Source organism: Eubalaena glacialis, chromosome 2 (genome assembly GCF_028564815.1).
Source record: "Eubalaena glacialis isolate mEubGla1 chromosome 2, mEubGla1.1.hap2.+ XY, whole genome shotgun sequence".
Taxonomy (NCBI): domain Eukaryota; kingdom Metazoa; phylum Chordata; class Mammalia; order Artiodactyla; family Balaenidae; genus Eubalaena; species Eubalaena glacialis.
Window position 1 is genome coordinate 39,436,319 of NC_083717.1, and position 20,512 is coordinate 39,456,830.

At 52.4% G+C, this 20,512-nt stretch overlaps 1 protein-coding gene across 3 annotated transcripts in view; it reads right to left on the minus strand.

Moving 5' to 3' along the window:
• Nucleotides 1–1,079: 1,079 nt before the first annotated feature.
• The window catches only part of ACAN (aggrecan), a 63,453-nt gene continuing 44,020 nt past the window's right edge, over nt 1,080–20,512 (minus strand). For 2 of the 3 annotated variants that reach the window (XM_061179960.1, XM_061179962.1), the window contains 7 exons: nt 16,533–19,586; nt 8,556–8,669; nt 5,165–5,323; nt 4,658–4,740; nt 3,650–3,794; nt 2,309–2,491; nt 1,080–1,934 (listed from right to left, as the gene is read on the minus strand). In XM_061179960.1, the coding sequence (XP_061035943.1) occupies nt 1,858–1,934; nt 2,309–2,491; nt 3,650–3,794; nt 4,658–4,740; nt 5,165–5,323; nt 8,556–8,669; nt 16,533–19,586 (3,815 nt within the window). In that variant the 3' untranslated portion in view covers nt 1,080–1,857. The remainder of the gene's footprint in view (nt 1,935–2,308; nt 2,492–3,649; nt 3,795–4,657; nt 4,741–5,164; nt 5,324–8,555; nt 8,670–16,532; nt 19,587–20,512) is intronic. The other variant, XM_061179961.1, reaches the window with a different exon arrangement.

The window sequence follows — 20,512 nt, forward strand, 5'->3', positions numbered from 1 at the left end:
ACAAGCCCTCTCGATGCTGATGCAGGCTCAAGATTGAAAACCACTGACACAGTCGTGTTCCCAATGAATCAGTTAATTAATCAACAAATTGCATGATTATTGCGTTCCTACTATGTGACCATTGCTGCATCCTCTGGTTTTGTCCACTGATCCTTTCCAGAGCTGTAGATAACCTGGGTACACAAAAATATTCACCAACAAATACTCAACCACACACGTACACACCCAAAGAGACACTAGCAGACTTACACTGGCACACACTAACCAACACCCAGACACCTTCATAAACACAGAATCAATGCCCGCTGAACAAGTGTGATGAGAGGGTGGCGCCGACCTGGCCTTCTAAGGAGGAGGCTGGCGGAGGGTCACTGCCTGGCATGCACACTCCAGCTCGACTCAAGGTCTGTTGAGGGAAATCCATAAACAGTCGAAATCGTTTTCGTTGATATCCTACAGCCTACTTAAGGGCAGGATGCCCAGACCTTTGTGCTAGCGGCTAGCTAACCATTTGACCTCAAAAATGTATACGCAAGATTCACTGTTCCTAGGCTGTCTGCAATTTTTTTCTTCCCTCTTATAAATCCTGATTTTGCTTCTGTTCTTGGACTCTCTCTACCAATCGACTCTTCCTATGTGAGCAAACAGTGTAAATCAAAGGACCAAACTCTGGATAGTGGCCAGATGTCTCACTTGAGTTGTTCTTTGACAGCATGCCAACTGGCAAATCCATACACAGCACCCTTTGGCTGTCTCTCTCACACACACACACACACACACACACACACACACAGAATCCATCATACGCACAGGTACACTTGTGAAAATAAAGCACCACAAGTGTGACTGTCCCAGGCTTTCTGATCAGACAGGATTTGCAAGAATTCGGGGTCATTTGAACAAAATGTGTCCCCACTGCCCCCATACCTAAGAGCCCCTTCAGTAGACCCTGGACCATGGTTGCCTTCTCTTTAAATTAAGAAAAGAAGGGAAAAGAAAAGAAATAGATCTCTTCCAATGTCTTTATTATCATTATAATTATCATAATCTTTAGTTTTCAAAAATATAAATAGGTGCACGGAACCCTGGTGCCTGCACGGTCCCGGGGGGTGGGGGAGGGAGGGGGGAGGGTTGGGCGGCACTCCCACCGGGAAGGAAATGCCCCCCGCCCAGCCCTGCCGAGATCGAGATCGACACCTGCTAGGGTGGCAGACCCGGGTGAGAGGACTCTGGAAAAGGGACCCTCGGAGGGAACCCGACCCCCACGCTTCGGAAGATCCCTCGATGGCTCTCTCCTGCCCGCTCATCTGCGGCCGGAAGCCACACCCTCTCCCCCAGGCTTCTCCCCAGCACAGATGGCACAGCCCTCCGACTCCGTCTCATCCCATACATTCAGCTGCGGTTCCGCACTCTTCATGCCCTCAGGCCTCTGCCCCTTCCTCCCTCCTCCCTAGCTCTCCCTGGAGGTGAAAGAACCAACGATTGCACTGCTCTTGGATAAAGTCAGGAAACAAAAAAATTACCTTCTTTATTTAACTTAACCCCTCCCCTTCTCCCCCTGTCCCTGCGCTGGTCCCTGGAAAGGCACAACGGGAGATTGAAGAAACGTCTCTAAACTCAGTCCACGGGTTACAATACGTTTGCTTTGCTTTGGCATTTGGGAGGAAAATTAGATGCAGTTTTGGCGATTTGAGGGGGTGGGTGGGTGCATACACAATGTGGGATTTATTTTTTTTCCTTCTTTAATGGAATTCCTTATATGACAGAAAGCGACAAGGAGAGGACACCATCCCTGTGGGATGTCAGCCTGGCAAGGCTCCTGGGCTCAGCATCCTGGGCACGTCCTGGAAGCTCCTCTCAGTGGGCCGTGCTGGGGCGGCTCCTCCGCAGGGGCCGTGAGCTCCGCTTCTGTAGTCTGCGCTTGTAGGTGGAGGCTGGGGTGAAAGGGAGATGGAAACATCTGGGTGAACCCTGGGAAGAAAGTGCGCCAGCCCAGCCTCTCCCTGTCCTGCCCCTTCTCCGCTGGCTCCCCTCCCTGCAGAAACCATGGGCTCATGAAGGCAGCCTGAGGCTTTACCCACTTCTTGGTTTTGATTTTTCTTGGAACCACCTTGGGCTAAGGGGCTTCGGGGCTGGTGTTGAAAAGGAAAGTGGGCCACCCACTTTCATCTTCACCTTCTCAGTGCAAGTGAGCCCCCTCCCTGGGGGCAGCGGACATCTGTGATTGAGCCCACGGATGGTGCAGACAGCGGGGGACAGGGAGGAGATCGTGTTGGCGGTATCTAACGCTGTGTGGGGCGATGCTCACGGTCTGTGCAGGTGATCCGAGGCTCCTCCCAGTGCCCGCTGGGCTGGCACCGGATGGTGGGCACATGGCGCTGGACAAAGCCCTCGGTGCACTGGTACCGCACCAGGGAATTGATCTCGTACCGGTCCTTCTTCTGCCCGAAGATCCTGGCGTGCTCCACCACGGGGGGCTCTCCGCAGGCCACTGAGGGGCAAACACCCTTCAGAAAGGGCTCTCAGAGGGTCTCCCGTGATGCCCCATGCTGGTCATGAGCCAGTATGGCCCCCTCTGGCTGTGAGGAGATGGGCTCAGAGCCCAAGGAAGGGGCACGGAGCCTGAACACCCAGCCGTGAGCCCTGACTGCTGGGGAAGGGGTGCTTTCATGCCGCAGTAAGAATCTGGAGAACACTGGTTCTAACATTTGGGTTCCTTGATGATTTAGAGCAGCAGTAAGGGAATAAAAGGGTGAAAAGTGGGGGGGCTTCCCTGGTGGCGCAGTGGTTGAGAATCTGCCTGCTAATGCAGGCGACACGGGTTCAAGCCCTGGTCTGGGAAGATCCCACATGCCGCGGAGCAAGGAGGCCCGTGAGCCACAACTACTGAGCCTGCGCGTCTGGAGCCTGTGCCCCGCAACAAGAGAGGCCGCGATAGTGAGAGGCCCGCGCTCCGCGATGAAGAGTGGCCCCCGCTTGCCGCAACTAGAGAAAGCCCTCGCACAGAAACGAAGACCCAACACAGCCAAAAATAAATAAATTAATTAATTAAAAAAAGAATCCTCAATGTCTGATCATTGTTTAAAAAAAAAAAAAAAGGGAGAAAGGTGGGGAAAGAGGGCGAGAGCCGGGCAGACTGTCTGTGACTTCTCTATGAAAACAGTGATGCAGGGGAAAGTGGGAACTAAAGGAGGCCTCGGGGGCAAGGGAGGGGAACGAGGCCAGGAGCAGGAACAGGTGGGGAGTGTCCTACCTGCACCTAGGTGTCCACAGACTTAAAGCTGATGATCAAGGCTGACAACTCCGACTCTGCGACTGACAGGCTTGGGAACCCCAGAGATGGAGGCTCCCAACCTATGTGTGATTGTGGGTGACTTTCTGTGCTGATATCCAAGGCACTGTATGTGTGGAGGGGGTCTGTCCTCCTGTGACCTTCACCCTCTCCCTGTCCCTAGTGGGCTGGCCCTTTCCATCAGCTCTGGGATGCTGGCATTGGGAGTGGCCCCCCAGGTCAGCTCCAATCTGCTAGTTGGGCAGGTGAGGTGACCTCAACAGCCAGGAGTCCGGGTGACTCGCCCCATGTCACACAGCAGGAGCCTGGAGTCTTGATTCTCTCCACGCTGCTTATCCCTCCCAGGCTGCTGCTTACCTGTGCCCTTTTTACACGTGAAGGGCAGCTGGTAATTGCAGGGAACATCATTCCACTCGCCCTTCTCATGCCAGATCATCACCACGCAGTCCTCCCCAGTGGCAAAGAAGTTGTCAGGCTGGTTGGGGCGCCAGTTCTCAAATTGCTGTGGGTGGGAGTGGGGAAGGGGTGAGGAGGGGGCAGCAGCAGTACAGCTTGGCCGGACCCCTGCTTTCCCTCCCCAGCAGGCCCCTTCCTGGCGGTGGCGCAAAGACTGCTGGGAGTCTGGTCAGGGTTGTCCCAGGTGCCATGGAACCCACGGGCCCTCCAAAGAGCTGCTCACACCGCCTGGCTGTGGTCCTTGTCAGGAACTCAGAGCCTCCAGGACTCACAGTACCTGTTAATGAGCTGACGACACTCTCCTCTTCCATATGGGCCAACGGGGCTTGTCACCCAGGCTGCCTGCTTGGGCAGGACTGGGAGGGAGACATATGGCTCCCAAGTCCAGACTCTGCCTTCCCAGGCTTCTCCCTCTAGCCTGACTCAGGGACAAACAAGTCCCCTTTCCTCTAATGTAACTGCTCCCCTCCCCCATGACCCTGTTCATATTCGCCTCTTCCAGGGAGCCTTCCCTGAGGTCCTTTGCTGACCTCCATCATTTACTATGTGTACTGTTCAGCTGGCATCTATGTTGCTTTCTATCTGTCTGTCTGTCTCCTTGAGTGGACTCGAGTCCTCTGTGGGCAAGGAACCACTCTAAAGCTTCCATGTTCCCTCTTGGTGGTTTGCCTTCATTCATCCATTGCCTTCCTCATCCCTCACCCTTCCTTTCATGCCATTATTCAGTTGTCCAGCCCTGGGCTGGTCTCTAAAGGGACAAGAACGAGACACAGTCTCCGATCTCAGGGCTCCCGGTCCAGCAGCTGCTCAGTGAATGTTTGCATGTGATTTGAATGTGTCTCTCTCTGGGGGTCTTTATTCATCTCCTCTGGGCCGCCAACTATCCCGGGTGCCCCCAGCAGAACTCACCAAGGAGTGTCCATCTGACCAGCGGAAGTCTCCTTCGATGGTCTTGTCATTCAGGCCGATCCACTGATAGTCCTGAGCATTGTCTGGAGAGAGGACGTGGGTATGGGGCGCCCTGAAGGTGTCTGAGAAACTTGAGCTCGTACAGACAGAGGGGATGGAGGGGTGGCAGGAGCTGGGTGGGCTCCTAGGAGCGTGACACCTGCCTCCAGGGTCCTGACAAGGGTCTTAGCACCTGCATGTTTGGAGTGCATTTGGACCATCTCCCTGAGCTGACATGGACTGATGACAGACCCGGGGTTAATCCAGGGCTGACTCTGACAGACAGTGGGCTGTCCTGGGTGCAGCCAGAGCCCTTGGCCCCTCAGGCTGCGGAAATGCCCTTCCCTCCCTCCCTGCCCCCGACCCCTGCCGCCTCACTGGGCCCAAGTCCGCTGACTGCTGTCGAGGGAGATCCTTCGCCCATGTGACCATTCTCCGCTTGGGCCCCTGAGGCCCGGCCGCACTCACTGTTGACAAACTCCTGCTCCTCGGGGGTGACGATGCTGCTCAGGTGGGACTGCTGCTTCCGGCACTGGCCCTCGGCGTCCACCCAGGTTGCCCGGTCAGGGAAGTGGCGGTAACAGTGGCCCTGGAACTTGGTCCAGCCCTTCTCACACAGCTTCTGGTCTGCAACACAGGGCAGGGGCTTGAGGAGAGGGCCTGGAGGCCGACTGGGGATGGCGTCTGCTGCCAGTCTCAGGGCAGGGATTCCTGCGTTCACCCTGCCTTCCGTGTCACTCCCCAAAGGAAGGGAGAGGCCCGACTGGATCGGGGCTCAAGTTGGAAGCCAAGAGGCCTGGCCCTGCCCCCTCCTCCCCCAGGAGCCTCTGGGAAATGCCAGGGACCCTTTCTTTTCCTGATATTGCCTCCCACCCCCAAAGCTTTTCTCCTGTTGAAGTCTGCTCTGCTGGGCTGGCAGAGCTCAGCAGCCAGGTAAAAAGAGGTGGGAAGGTAGGAGGTGTTGAGGCTTAAGGAAAAACATGGCTCAGAGGCTCTGAGGGGCTCCAGGGAGAGAGGGAGCTGCGGGGAAGTGTGTGAAGGGGGCAGCAGCAGGCAGTGCTGGGGGCATGAAATGGAAACTTGGGTGGGGACAGAGGAGCAGAAATGTCTGCTTTGGGTCCAAAGAAGACACAGAACTCTAAGTCTATCTTATCAGAGCTGGCTCTAGCAGAGCACACGATACTGCCTCAGGGTCCACGACCCAGGGACCCTGGCTTTTCATTTTATTTCTTGGTGGCAGATGATAAGAGGGGAAGGGCGTCTCTCCTCCCAAGCCTACACTGGTAATGGATTCTGAGTTCAGCAGAAGGGACTGATGTGGAGCTCTTGGAGCAGCCTAGAGGGACAGACAGAGGCAGGTGCGTGCTGGAACTGTCTCCTTCAGGCTTGGGAAAGCCATTAGGAGTGTGTCTTCCCAACTCGGCCTTTATTTATTTATTTATTTATTTATTTATTTATTTATTTAACTATTTTTGGCTGCTCCGTGCGGCATGCGGGATCTTAGTTCCCTGACCAGGGATTGAACTCGTGCCCCCTGCAGTGGAAGCATGGAGTCTTAACCACTGGACCGCCAGGGAAGACCCCCAACTCGGCCTTTAGTGACATTACATTGGTAGCTTTAACTGGCCCTCGTGAGAGTGTTATACCCCAGAAATTGGCAGACGCTACAAATCAGGGATCCTCCTTCCTCTTTGAGAGCCAGTTGTTAAACATCTGCCAGCACAGTACTGGACAGAGGGAATTCCAAGACCCTCTTTTCTTTCTTCCCCTGGTGCCTCACAGGTGAAGGGCTGTCCCTAGGGCCCTGGGGCTGAGTGTAGGGCCATGAACCCCTCAGGTTGTATGGCAGCCTCCCTGGTCCGGCTGTTCCAGGAAGAAAGGACCAGTACCTGAAGGGAAGGATGCTTACGCTGAAGGGGTGGATGCTGGGCAGGGTTGGAAGACAGACGCTTGGGCAGAGCAGAGAGAGAGAAGAGTTTGCGGCCAGCAGCCTTTGAAGAAAGAGGCAGCGCAGCAGGAAGGCTTAGGAGGATGCTGCCAGTTCCCTGCTGCCAGTGCCTTCCCCACGGGTTTGGAAAGAAAGGCAGAGAGACTTCAGAGGTAGCTGAGCACCTGAGGAGGCCAGAGACATATCATCCCAGGGCTGATTGTGGGGTCCATTCTTGGGCCACCTGAGTGCCTGAGGGCTGAGCTGGGTGGGCAAAGCTGGAGGCAGCAGCTGTGCTGGGAGGGGCCAGGGCCATGCAGGATGGAGGCTCTGGGGAAACAGCAACAGAATTCCAGGAAGGCTGCAAGAAGGAGCAGGGCCAGAGCCAAGGCTTGAAGCACCCTTGGGGTGGTGAGCGCTCAGGATTGGAGTAGGAGAAGAGATGCAGCCCTGCTCAGTTGGGCGCCCAGGCCCAGGGCCCGGTTCGGGGGCTCTGGCACCCTCTCTCTGCTCCATCAGAGTGCAGAGCCCTCTGTGGGCCTGGCCTCCACTCCAGCAGGGCACTTCTTCTCCCAGTCTGACACCCAAGAGCTGTTGTCTGCGTGGACATTCCATGCCCTTCTCCCTGTGGCAAATATTCTGACACTCTGGGGAGGAAATCCTTGTAACCCTCCACTCCCACCCCAGACAAGACCCCATGCACCAATTTCTTGGAGTCTTGGGGTGAAGGTGGAGAATGGGAGGCTGCAGGGAAGGAGGGTCCAGGCCAAGTCTTTTCTTCCAGAAGTTCCTCCACCAGTCTGTAACCTTGGCAGTGCCTCCAAGGAACACGCAATCCAAAACTACCTTCCCACTCTGATTAGGAGTTTCAGTTGCTGTCTGGAAGTTTCTGGGATGTCTAAATTGAGAGTTCATTGAAAATGGTTTTGAGCCCCTAAACACTTCCAGTTCTGCACAGACCATTGCTACTAGCAACTGCAAGCTCCATCTCCCCCTTTCTGAGTTGGGGTGGCCCTGAGATGGGGAGACTAGGAAACACTGAAGGTGAGAGGGCTGTGGGCTCAGTCTGGCCTCAGGAAGTTCCTGGCTCACACCTCCCCTTCGCAGGGCCTGGCCCAGGTGCAGAAACTGAGGGTTTGGCAAGGCCCAAGAGAGGAAGCTCAGAGCCCTTGCAGCGAGGCTCTGTTCTCTCTGGCCTGCCTTTTGCCTTGCACAAGGGAGGGAGCAAGGAAGCGTGGACCGGAGTGACAATGACGTGGCAGCTGTCACGGTGGCAATGAGGACAAGGTGACATGCAGCTGTCCTTGTGCATGCATGACTTGAGCATGCTGGTGACACGGGAGCTCTCAGACAGACAGACCATAGCTCTTGCCAGAGAAGAAGAGGAAGGCAGCTTGACCAGTGTGGCACGGTGGCTCCCAAGGCCATGGAGGGGCCACAGAGGTCCCACGGGCAATACGGCAGGCAGACACGTGCCCATGGCCATGCTGGGAAGATCCGGGGTTCTCATCCGGAGCAAGAACCAATGACTCCCACCCATAGTGTCCTTCAAGACAAATGCATGGAATTGGCTCTGTCTTCTTAGTCTGATGCATGCACCAACTTTGCTGGTGGCATCTGGACGCCCTGGAGCAGGTTAGTGTTTGAAAGTTCCCCCAGAGCCCCACCTTCCAAAGTGCAGGCTGGCCCGGCCTGCATGTCTCTTCTGCAGTCAGATCAGCCAGTGCCCCAGAGGAGGGCTTCTGCAGGGAACAGCAAGAGAAGGAGTGAGAATGAGTGGGGCAGACTTCTCACTTGTGGCCCCTGAAGTGGCTGTCTGGATGGATCTTGGGGGCCCCACAGGGCCTAGAACCTGTGGTTAGCAGGGAAGGATGAGGGAGGAAGAGGGGGTGCAGCAGTTAGTAACATTAGCTGAAGCCGAGACGGTCGTACCGATCTCACACAGGTCCCCTTGGTAGCTGGGAAGGCATAAGCATGTGAAAGAGTCGATGGCGTCCACGCAGGTGGCTCCATTCAGACAAGGGCTTGAGAGGCACTCGTCAATGTCTGCAAGAAACCAAGGGCCACCATTAGGACTCCTGCCGGCAACTCCAGCTTCACAATTGCATTGCAGCTTCTTTATGGGTGGCCAGCCCTGCTGTTCTCCAGAGCCCTGGATTTCCTAAGAACTGTTGCTGCTGCTGCTGCTGCCGCCATCTTGGAGTGCTGAGCCAAAGATCCAACAAGGGTTTTCTTGGATGTGCGTGATTCTGGATGGGCAAGCTTGGAGCATTGGAGCCAGGTTTCCCAGTGGGGGAAGGGATCTGCTGCTTCTGAGGGCAAATGCCTACTGTGAGAGTGAGCTTGGAGTTCCTCCAGGACGTCTTCTCTTGTGAATATTTCAAGAGGTCTTGAGGTCTGAATTGGCTCTCAAACATGGCGGTGAGCAAGGACACTGGAATTCCAGTTCTTGAAGCTTGGTTCGACCTCTTTCTTTTCCTAGCTTCTTCTGTAGTTATGAACCAAGGAAAGAGGACAAGGTCGTGCAGTACTAGAACAAAGAAGCTAGAAGTGGTTCACAGAGTATAGGATCATGAGAAAACGGCAGTGTGGGATATCCGCATGAGACTTGTTAGATTTTTTTTTTTTTTTTTTTGGTTGCAGACACCTTCTTTGTCTTCAATAAATAAGATTCTAGAGTATCTTATAAAGATGAAGCCAACATTGTTATCTTGGGGGAAGGGACAGAAACCCAGCCTAATATTTCCCCATGTAACCTCCTTCCAGTTTAAGGCCTCAGAACATGGACATCTCCAATGAGTCATGATTTCTAGAAGGGCTGCATCCTGGCCAGTGGGAGACCAGTGTTTGAAGCCAGCGAGGCGTTTAGTAAGTGGCCACCCATCAGCACCAGCCTGGGATACTGGCAGGTCCCCATCAGCCTCTGTTCCCCAGAAGACTCTTCTTTCCTTCTGTTCTTCTGGTCCAGGATGTTGTTTGTGATCCAACTTCTTTGTGGGACTTACATTGGTAAGTCATTGGCCTTTGCCTCAAATTTTCATCCATTAGCCAAGGTGAGAACTGAAACTCCTAACCTGGTCTTTCTGCACTTTCAGAGAAGCCAGAGACCTAGAGGATCCGTCTACTCTCTTTGTATTCGTTCTCCAAAAACACCGGCTGGGTTACTTCCTCTGGGAACATGATAAAAGGTATTGTGAAGCTCCTCTTCCCAGGGGATTAATAAAATTCTGGAATGAAAGGGTTCCACTGGCTTATGGGGGCAGCATGATATGTACAGCTATGTTCATACAACCTTCAGGACCTGGCGTGTCTGTGGGTGGTCTCCACGTAGGCAGCTCCCTAAATATGTTCCAGGACTTAGTTCTTACCTCTCATAAGAACAGACTAGATCTTAAAGTCAATCCTCTGATAAGAAGATAAAAGCACTTTCTTCTGGATCCTTTTCACTAGTGCATAGCCGATGTTATCTAGACCAGAGCTGGGTTTGTGCAATGGGAGGCCTGAAAATCTCAAGTCCTCAGGTATGTCTCTCTTCCCACGAAGTTCTTGACTTTATTTCAGGGAGTGTACACCATGGGCTAGAAACCAACAGTTCCAAGTTTGAAACTGTTCCAAGCAAAACCAAAATGCATGGAGGAACGGACTGAAATCCCAGCATGCACTTGGATTCCCAGCATGCACCAGGATTCCCAGCAGCAGCAGTAGCAGCAATAGGTCAGGCCGGTGGGCGGAAGCTGGGGGAGGTTCTCCTGCTTCAGAAAAGCTACTGTTGTCTTTCGTCCATTAGCGTCATTATGGAAGATGGGAAGCACTGGGCAAGGGAGTATTAAGCAAATGTAGGCGCTAAAGCAGTTGTACAGAGCAGGGGACAGGAGTGGCCCGTGGGGAGAAGAGCCAGACATCAACCCTGGGGCCTCTGGCCAACCCATGTGGGAGAGGGCGGGAGGGCGGAGGCCCCGAGGGAGGTCAGGCCAGGTAGCTTCCGGTGGTCCCAGAAGCTTATTTCACATCACTTGCCCCCGCAAGGCAGCATGAGGTCCGGGACAGTTTTCCTTTGGTGTTTGGCCAGGGCACAGGATCTGAGAAGGCTGCAGGGACTGAAACTCAAGGAACCAGGTTCCCAGGCTCAGAAGCTGTTTTATGCAGGGCCCTGGATTCACAGATGAGGAGGAAAGGAAGGACCATAATCCTGTAGACCAGAGAGCCTGTGAGTGGCACTGGGGCAGCTTAGAGAGGCCTTCAGCAGTAGGGAGAGGGCTGAGCATCCTGTGTGGGGCCTTCTCAGGCTTGTGGTGCGTCCTCTCCCCTTCCACTGGCTGGAAGAGCCACTCTGGCCCTGATTTGCCCACCTCTTTCTGTGAAGGCAATTAGAACATTGCTTGTCTTCTGGAACCATGAGAAGGGTTGGGCTGGGCCCTGCTGTACTTTGGGTACCCCAGACAAGGTGACAGCAGACGGAGGACGGGAAGGGCTTTGGGCAACGGGCAGACTGTGTGAAAGAAGAGAGGAAAGAGAGGGAGCCAATATCTCCCAAAAATCTTCTCTGAGCCAGACACCATGTCTCACACACACTTATCCTCCCAGCGGCCCTATGGCATGGACGTCGCTGGGCCATTTTACAGATAAGAAAACAAATGAAGTGACCTGCCCGTGCTGGTAAGTGGGGGAGACAGATTGGAGAAGATGGAGGAGCGAATTAGACCATGAGGATGAAAGCTGGGCCTCTGTTCCACATGGAGAGAGAGAGAGACACTGGAGTCCTGGATCTCAGCATCTCATTACCATTTCTGCTGCCCCAGCCAAGGGCTCACCGGTCATCACTAAGCAGGGACTTTGAGTCCTCTTCTCTCTACTCTAACCAAAAGGGATGGTTTGTTCCTGAACAAGGCCCTCTAGTGATATCTCTAACTTAAGGGAGAAAATAACTGAGAACCCTGGTAAAGGTGAGGGAAATAAAGATACTTGCAAATAATCACTTTGGCGTCTGAATTGGAGACCACAGGTCTCCACCCTGAAGGGGTCTTGTCCAGCTGTTGCCTGGGTCATAGCCCAGGATTTCCAAGTTAGAGCTTATTTTGTTCATAGAAAAGGTTGAATGAAGTGACAGCAGGCGCTTTTACTCAAGTGATACCCAACCAAAGGGGTTGCCAGTCGTAAATAGCATGGTATGAATGGTACCCCTCAAGTTGTTCAGTGTACAACCTGTGCAGCTGTATGTGGTGACCCTGGACATGACTATCCTGGACAAGGATAGGGGGAAAATCTCCTCAAGAAGCACAGAGACAATTTCTTAGCTCAATAGATGCTCTGCACCCTGCAAAGACCTAGGATCAATCAGGATGAACAGAATTGAATACGTACACTCACTTTCTGGTGTATCACAATCGACAGAAGGATTACAAGAGCATATTTATCAGTTCCAATTTGCTTTAAAAACAAACATGATTAGATTAAAAGTATGTTATAGTTATTTATACTATCAAGTTGTTTATATTTTTAAAGTTTGATCTTGAATGTAACTTTAATATCCTGCTAAATTCAATTAGTTGCCTGTTAAAATCTGCCCATGGACTTCTTGGTTAAGTCAAGTCAAGAAGGTGTAATTTGTATTTTCACTTGTAACCCTGTATTTTCACTTGCTTGGAAAGCACTTCCCCCCACCTCCCAGGGATAAGGTGTCACTGGAATTCAAACATCACCCACTAGGGGGAGAGACAGGGTCAGGTCATAGATCAGAACCCCAAGTCCACAAAGTAAAAGATGTCAGTTAAACAGAAAAGAGGCTGATTAAATTTTAAGTTCATGCCCTTCTAACCAAGGAGTTTAGAGAAATCCAGGCAATGCTAGTGATTGCTGGGAAATTGGACGTGAGATCTGATTTCTCAAATTTAGCTGCCCATTAGAATCACTGTGGTATAATCTTTAGATTAAAAAAAATTACCAACACCACCAGAGTCCCCCCCCCCCCACCCCAGACCAAGTGAATCAGAATAGCTCAGGGCGGGGCCCAGGTATAGTGTTTTTTAAAAACGTCCCAGGTGATTCTAAAGAGCAGCCAGGATTGAAACCTCAGAATCAGAAATCTAATCCCCACAGGAAATACTGTATTAGCAATGGGGGTGGCGAAGATGCTTCTGCTTTTTAAGTGGATCCGAATAGGATAGTCCTGCTTTTTTTTTTTTGGCCACGTTGCTAGGCATGCGGAATCTTAGTTCCCTGACCCCCTGCAGTGGGAAGCGCAGAGTCTTAACCACTGGACCGCCAGGGAAGTCCCCAGTCCTGCTTTTAATTGCTAAAGAATCTAAGTATTCATTAAACATATTTATTTTGATGTAAAGAGTAGAGATTAATAATTTATCAAGAACTTATTTATGGAACGCTGACTAAACAAGATGGCACTGATCTATATGGTCTTTTAACAACCTGTGGTTCCCAGTTCTAGAGCCAGATGACAGGTGGGTGATCTGTGGATACTGGACACCTTCTGCAGTCCTTTTGGAAGCACCAAATCTTGAGCTTGAATTGAACAGGAGCGACTTGGGACCCCAGGGGTAGAGTCATGGGCAATGAGACCCCAGATTTTGCATGTGGATGACTCCTACCACTTGCCCTTTAGAGATGACAAAGCTTTTTGTAATCAGTGGCTTAAGAGATGGGGAAGGGGAACTGGTCAGATGTACACAGACGATCTTAATCCTCATAGCAGTGTTTCTCAGCTCTGCCTGCACACTGGAGTCACTTGGGAGTTTAAAAAACCCCAGTGCCAAGGCCACAGGACCATTCCAATCAGAATCTGCCGGGGTGGGACCCAGGCATCAGAATTTTTTTAAAGCTGAGAACCACTACCTTTGACCCTATTTACAAATGAGGTAGTGAGGGCTTGTCTGTGAGTGTCTAGTTGGACCAACTCTAATTCTACAGCTGTTCTTCATTCTGGTTTCCCTGAAGTCTGGCTTCTAGCTCTTTAAGACCGACAACCGGTTGTTATGTTCAAGAGAAGGCTTCTTATTTAACCGAGTGTGTTAAACAGCGAACACCTCAGTTCTTGATTGGACTTGCTCAGTGAAGTTAGGCAAATCACTTAACCTCTCTGTGCTGCAGTTTCAAATGGGGATGATTACCAAGCTCTCAGAGCTGCCTAGGAAGAAACTGTGGGAAAGAAAGTCCTTTGGAAATATACGCCATTAGAGAAAAGTTGTCCTTATAGCAGATTAGTTAAGGGCCATTGTCACCTACTTCTAATTTCAGAGGTGCCAGGACATGAGGCTTGCTGTGTGATTTCTGATACTAGTGTCACATTTTTGCTTCAAGCATCAGGTTGGGGAAGCAGTTGCTAAGAATGGAGAGAGGTGTCAGAAGATACCAAAAGAGGGCAAGGGGGTTCTGGTCCTGGCGGCTGTCCCCACCCCGGAAGTCCTGTCAGGCTCTGAGTCTGTTCCTCGCTGACCCAGGCTGAGCTGACTGACAGAGCTGAGCTCCACAACACTTCATCCAAGATGGGACCCCTGCTGCTCTCCACCTGCACACCCAGACCCAAGGGCGGACGTGTCTGCACACCCGGCACAATGCCCCCAAGGGGCACTGCTCACGGGACAGAGCCACTCCCACTGCCGACTGAAGACTTTGTGTGCTGGAAAGCGCACAAACTCTCCCCAGGTTTTCATCAGGGGCGGGCTCTCCCAGGACAGAGGCAGTGCTCTGCCTTCCCCTTGGGGGTGGACGACAGAGGGGTATGTCTATAGCCCCTGGGGTCACTATGGCTCAGTGGAAACACTGTCCCCTTGGTAGAAAGGCCAGGACCTTCCTAGGAGAGCCCACCTCCTCTGGCCACGGAGAACCATAGTGTTCTCAGTCACGGCCCCCCACACATGGGCAGAGGCTGACCCCAAATCGGAAGAGAGTGAATAGGTATTCACCCTAGTGCCTGTTTATATAAACATATGTATTTCCTGTCTAAGTGCCAAGGATACAGCGTCTTTATATTATGAGTATATAATGTATTATGAGGTGTTATTTTGCATATATATTAATGTCTATAAACACAGAATGCTTCTTTGTGTATGATGTAAAGGTATTTTGCATGTGTCCTACGTATGAAGCCCTTTTAGGGAAGGCCTTGGGTCTCTGATGACTAACTTCACACAGGGCGGGGCTAAGGGCCTGGGAGCAGCGCAGAGAGCTAACCCAAGAATCTGAGCGTGGAGGGGACTGGGCGTTTCTTTTCTCAAGGGTGGTGATGTTAATGAGCTGAGATGTCCTCATGGTCACAGGCCTCAAGGTGTTCAGGGAGCGACAGGTAGATTCTAATCATCTTGTTTTCAGGGCCACCTCCAATCAGAGGATCCCCCAGGCTCCTCACTCATCCCACAAGCTGCTTGGGCAAACAGGGGCCCCAGGGTGGTGGGTGCCCAGGGGTGGGGCACTGCTGGGTCACAGCTGACCTGCAGCCATGAATCCTGGAGCTGCGAGTGACAAGCTCTGTCTGTGTCATCTCCTTCAGGGCAAGAAGGGGACCCAAACCCCACCCAGACGCAAGCATGGAGGGGACCATAGGGGCTTTCCTGGAGGGCCCCACTCTGTATGATGCAAGACAGTCCCCATGGAGATTCCCTCCAGGGAACTGCGGGGCGTGACGGGGTCTCCTCAACACACGCCCTAGCTCAACATTTCTTTGAAGTCTCAAGTTTTATCTTCAAAATTCCAGCACGTTTTGCATTCTACTCATAAAACAATCATTGGCTTGACAAAAAAAAAAAGAACTACTTCTCAGTTTAATTACTTGACTTTTTTCTCCTAAACCGCCATGTAGACCGGACGCTCTAGAAAGACGTGCTGTGTTTACCCTGTGCCTGCTACCCAACACGTCACCGTGTACTCTCCTTCCCAGTGTGACAAGTCTGAGCCCCAACTGACTTTGGTTGCCTCCTCCCAACCCCTCTGCCTGCACCCCCCATGGCCTATGAGGGTCTTACCTATGTCGCAGTGCTTGCCAGTGTGGCCGGGGGGGCACAGGCATATGACGTGTCCCTCCGTCTCCTGGCAGGTCCCAGCACCGCAGGGCTCCTTGGCACAGGTGGTGGGGTCTGCAACCCCCGGGGAGAGGCTGAGCATCAAGAATGTAGCTGCCTGGGGTACAGCGCAGCCTCTACGACCTCGAGGGTGGGGCCTGAGGCCCCAGAAGCCCACAAGGCTGGTTCTGGGTCAACACGTTTCTGAGGTCTCTGTCCCTCCTGAGCCCCAGCATCTGGGAGCGGTTGGGGGCTCTCTGACTGGGGAAGGTCTCTCAGTACACAAGGGGAGGCAAGGGATCCCACACAAAAAGCAAAGGAAAATCATCAGCCTCTGGTGCCCAGCGCCAGGTTTGTGTCAAGGTGAGGCCATCACTACAGTACAGAGGATTCACCTGCACAGGGTGAGGGTGGGGAGGCAGGGTCTAAAGGCAGGACACAGCCAAAATGACGCTTCATAGTTCCTTGAACTGTGCAGGTTTTCACCCTGCACAAAGCAAATACTGGGGCATAAATGTCATCAGCAGATTCATTCTCTCATCTCACACTCACTCCATGGGAAAGGGGCATGAGCAGAATTTCCAGCACTATCTAAATAGTGCTTCTCATGCCAAGTACAGACAGTTGAATTCACATATAAATGTTTGTGTCATGTAACTCCACTGTAACAGTAATCACGCATCTACAAGTGTGCACTGTGTGCAAAGTATGACGCTTGTTCTCTACATATTTATATCTTGCTTAATCTTCCTTGGTACTATTCCCGTTCTACAGATGACGCTCAGAGAGGTTAAGAAACTTGCTTGAGGCTGCACAGCTCATCTGTGCTCAGAACTTGAATCTACATGGCTACAGTCTGAACTACCCAAACCCATTTAAAGGAAAATAATCCCAACAATACCTGCCATGGTTGCCTCTGATTCATCTGTCCCTCCTGGAGAGGTTGGGATGGAAGCATCAGTTGGGGAGGTGGGTATTTCAGCTGTTTGGGTCTCTTCTCCTGAGTGCACGGGGCTTGAGGACTCGATTTCTGGATGCGCCTCTGCAGGGCTCTGGGTCTGCTGAGTCCACTTGGATTCCGGGATGGTGGTGCTGATGACAACATCCAACCCCGAGCTGTGACCAGACAGGTCTCTGCTGATTTCAGTCCTGTCTCCAGAAGCCACGGGAGTAGCTGAAGGTGAACCTGATGCCTCTGTGCCCACATCATAGGTGGTGGTTGACTCTCCACTCACTTCCAGGGCAGCCGAGCCCTCCCTGGGGCCTTCCTGAAAGGCTGAGGTGCTACCTCTCACTCCCAGGCCTGAGGCTCCCTCCAGATCAGCTTCATGGAAGGTGGAGGTGGTTTCACTCAGATCAGGGGACCTGGAAGTGCCTCCGCTGGCCTCGGGGGCAGCAGATGCTCCCACCTCAGCCTCAGGATAGGCAGACGTCTCACTGCTAGATTCTGGGACTGATGATGCTTCCACCCCAGACCCGGGGAACCTTGGTGCATCCCCAGATGCAGAGGCTTCTCCACTGGACTCAAAACGCTGGGGGGTGTACGTTACAGGGGGTCTTTGGCCCAGTTCCTGGGAAACAGTTGCTTCAGTAACACCCTCCACAAACTCAGAAGTGATTAAAGTAACTTCTGGAAGTCCTGAGGCCTCCCCACTGGTGCTCGTGGGTGCAGAGGATTCTCCGCTTACATCAGTGGTGCCAGAAAAGTCCCCGCTAAAATATGGAGTACTGGATGGCTCTCCACTGGGCTCTACCAGTCCAGACTGAAGTCCACTTTGGTCCAAAAGTCCTGAATGGTCTCCAGACATGTCTGGTGCTCCAGAAGGGGCACCACTAAGTTCCAAAATGCCCGAAGGCCCTTCTCCTGCTTCTTGGGCTGTTGGAGCCTGGGTTACAGATTCCACCAAAGTTCTGTCTACAAGAGAGACAGTGGAGAAACCAGATGGAAGTCCACGGCCGTCATATTCTCCGGAGGGCAGGCTGCTCCCACTCTCAGCTCCAGAGGACTCTCCACTGACCTCAGCTACTCTGCTTGGCAGGCCACTGAATTCTGGAGGCTGGGGTGTAAACCCACTGGAGTCAATTACTCCAGAAGATAGTCCACTGACATCCACTATCCCAGATGTGCCTGAGAGATCTGCCTCTCCTGAAGGGAGACCACTGAGTTCCACGGACCCTAAACCTTCTTCTTCTTTAAATGTAGTTGGGGTCACTTCAACCAAACTGGTGTCCACGAATGTAATGCCAGAAGATTCACCACTACCACTCACGGCACTGGAAACCAGGTCAGGGATTCCGGATGTTGTCCCACTGAACCCTGGTAACCCCGATGGCTGCCCACTGAGATCAGGGATCCCGGATGTTTCTCCACTCAGGTCGGTTATGCCAAATGGTGGACCAATGCCAGAAAGAACTCCAGAAGCTTCTTCACTGATTTCTGGTTGTCCGGAGGACAGTCCACTAAGCTCAGTCACACCAGATGTTTCCCCAGAAAACCCTGATGGCTGCCCACTGACCTCAAAAAGTCCAGATGTTCCCCCACTAATGTCAGGAAACCCTGATGGCTGTCCACTGACACCAAAGAGTCCAGATGTTTCCCCACTGATGTCAGGAGACCCAGATGCCTGGCCACTGAGTTCAGCTCCTGAAGAGAGTCCGCTTGCTCCTCCACTAATGTCCAACTCACTGAAGGGCAGCCCAGATGTTTCTCCAGCACCACTGATGCCAATGGTTCCCCTTCCTTCTAGTTCACCTGCAGTGGTGGCTGTGACCACTTCCACCAATGTAGTATCCACTAGGGAGACAGTTGGGAACCCAGATGGAAGTCCACTGAAGTCAGGAAGGCCAGAAGATGGGCCACTTCCAAGGTCCACCCCAGAATACTCACCACTAAATCCAGAGGGAAGGCCACTTGCTTCTGGAGCTTGCCCACTTCCTAGAGTTCCAGAAGGTATTCTGCCAAGGTCCAAGACTCCAGAAGCTGACCCAATCAAGTCTTCTTTTCCAGAAGTCAACCCACTAAGATCCTCAGCTCCAGAAGCAGAGATCTCCAGACTTTCCCTTCCAGAAGGAAGTCCACTAAGGTCCCCTACTCCAGAAGCAGAGGTCTCTAGATGATCCTCACCTACAGAAGGAAGTCCACTGAGGTCCTCTACTCCAGAGACAGAGGTCTCTAGACCCTCTCCTCCAGAAGGAAGTCCACTGATGTCCCCTACTCCAGAGGCAGAGGCTTCTGGACCTTCTCCAGAAGGAAGTCCGCTGAGATCCTCTATTCCAGAGACAGAGGTCTCTAGGTCCTCTCTTCCAGAAGGAAGTCCACTGAGGTCCTCTCCTCCAGAAGGAAGCCCACTGAGGTCCTCTACTCCAGAGACAGAGGTCTCTAGGTCCTCTCTTCCAGAAGGAAGTCCACTGAGGTCCCCTACTCCAGAGGCAGAGACTTCTGGACCTTCTCCAGAAGGCAGTCCACTGAGGTCCCCTATTCCAGAGACAGAGCCCTCTGGGACCTCACCTCCAGAGGGCAACCTGTCAACTTCAGGAGTGCTGGTCCACGTAATTCTATCTTCATCTCCTGAAGCCAGTCCACTTTCCACAGGCAGGCCTGAGCCCACTGTAGAGGTGAGCCCACTGAAGTCAAGGTCTTCAGAGGGCAGTCCACTTGCAATTTCCCCGGAGGGCTGCCCACTGGAGTCCAGGTGTCCTGAAATTTCTCCACTGCCTGTGAAGTCACCACTGACTTCAGGCACCCCAGATATCTCCCCAGAGCCTGGCAGCTCAGTCCTGCTGGGCACTGGAGCTGTAAGTGTGGATGATTCCTCTGAGGGGAATGGTTCTTCTGAGGGCAACGGCTTTTCTGAGGGCAATGGCTCCTCCGAGGCTGAGGGCACTTCCGTTGTAGAAGGGCCTTCTGTGCTCTCCTCTGTTGCTGCGCTAGTGGGAAGCCACGTAGGAGGGATCTCTGGAGGAAAGGAAGAAGAAAGATGAGGTGTGGATTTAGTAACTCTGCCCCATTTTAAGCTCATGCAGAGAAGCTGAACTCCATTCCTTCCACAGTAAAACTTTTCTCTCAAGAACTCAGAGATGTGTCCAGGCATTTGCTGATGGAACCTCGCACAGCCTCTTGGGAAGGAAGGGGACCAGGAAACTCCCCGCCACCCTCAGGCTATGCTTTGTGAGACCCTAGGGGGCGCCATTCACACTAGTCACAGAATGTGGGGGACTGGCTGCCACTGAAGAGAGCCAAGGTCACCTTTCAAGTACTTCCACATTATTACCTCATTTATCTAAAACCATGATTTTTAAAGTGTGGTCTCTGGACCATCAGCACCAGCATCACCTGGGAGCTTGACAGAAAAGCGAATTCTCAGATCCTACCCCAGCTCCACTGACTTAGGAATTCTGGGGCGGGACATGGCACTATGTGTTTTAATAAGCTCTCCCTACCATGCTGATACTCCTTGAAAGTGGAAATTGTTCATCGGAACCCATCCCTCTGAGGCTGAGAGGGCCAGGTGATGTTTGCAAAAATACATCAACTTTTTCAATTCTGAGAGCCCTGTTACAGAGGATTTGGAAAGTATAGAAAAAAAAGAAAAGAAAAAGAAAAGAAAACCCCACCATCCTAAATAATCATGGTTACATTATTTTCTTTCTGTCTTGTTTCCTTTGGCATTTAAAAATAACTAGCTGGGATTATACCTTGCATGTATTTTTGGGCTAACTTCCCAGGCAGAGAACATGAGCACAGAGGGTACTGGGTCCCAGTGGGCAGGTTTACAGCCTACTCTCACTTAAAGAAGAATCCTGGAGGGGGGTGGGGAGTTCGATATAGCAGTGGTGACATGCAAGACGATTTTAGATGGATATATACACACACACACACAT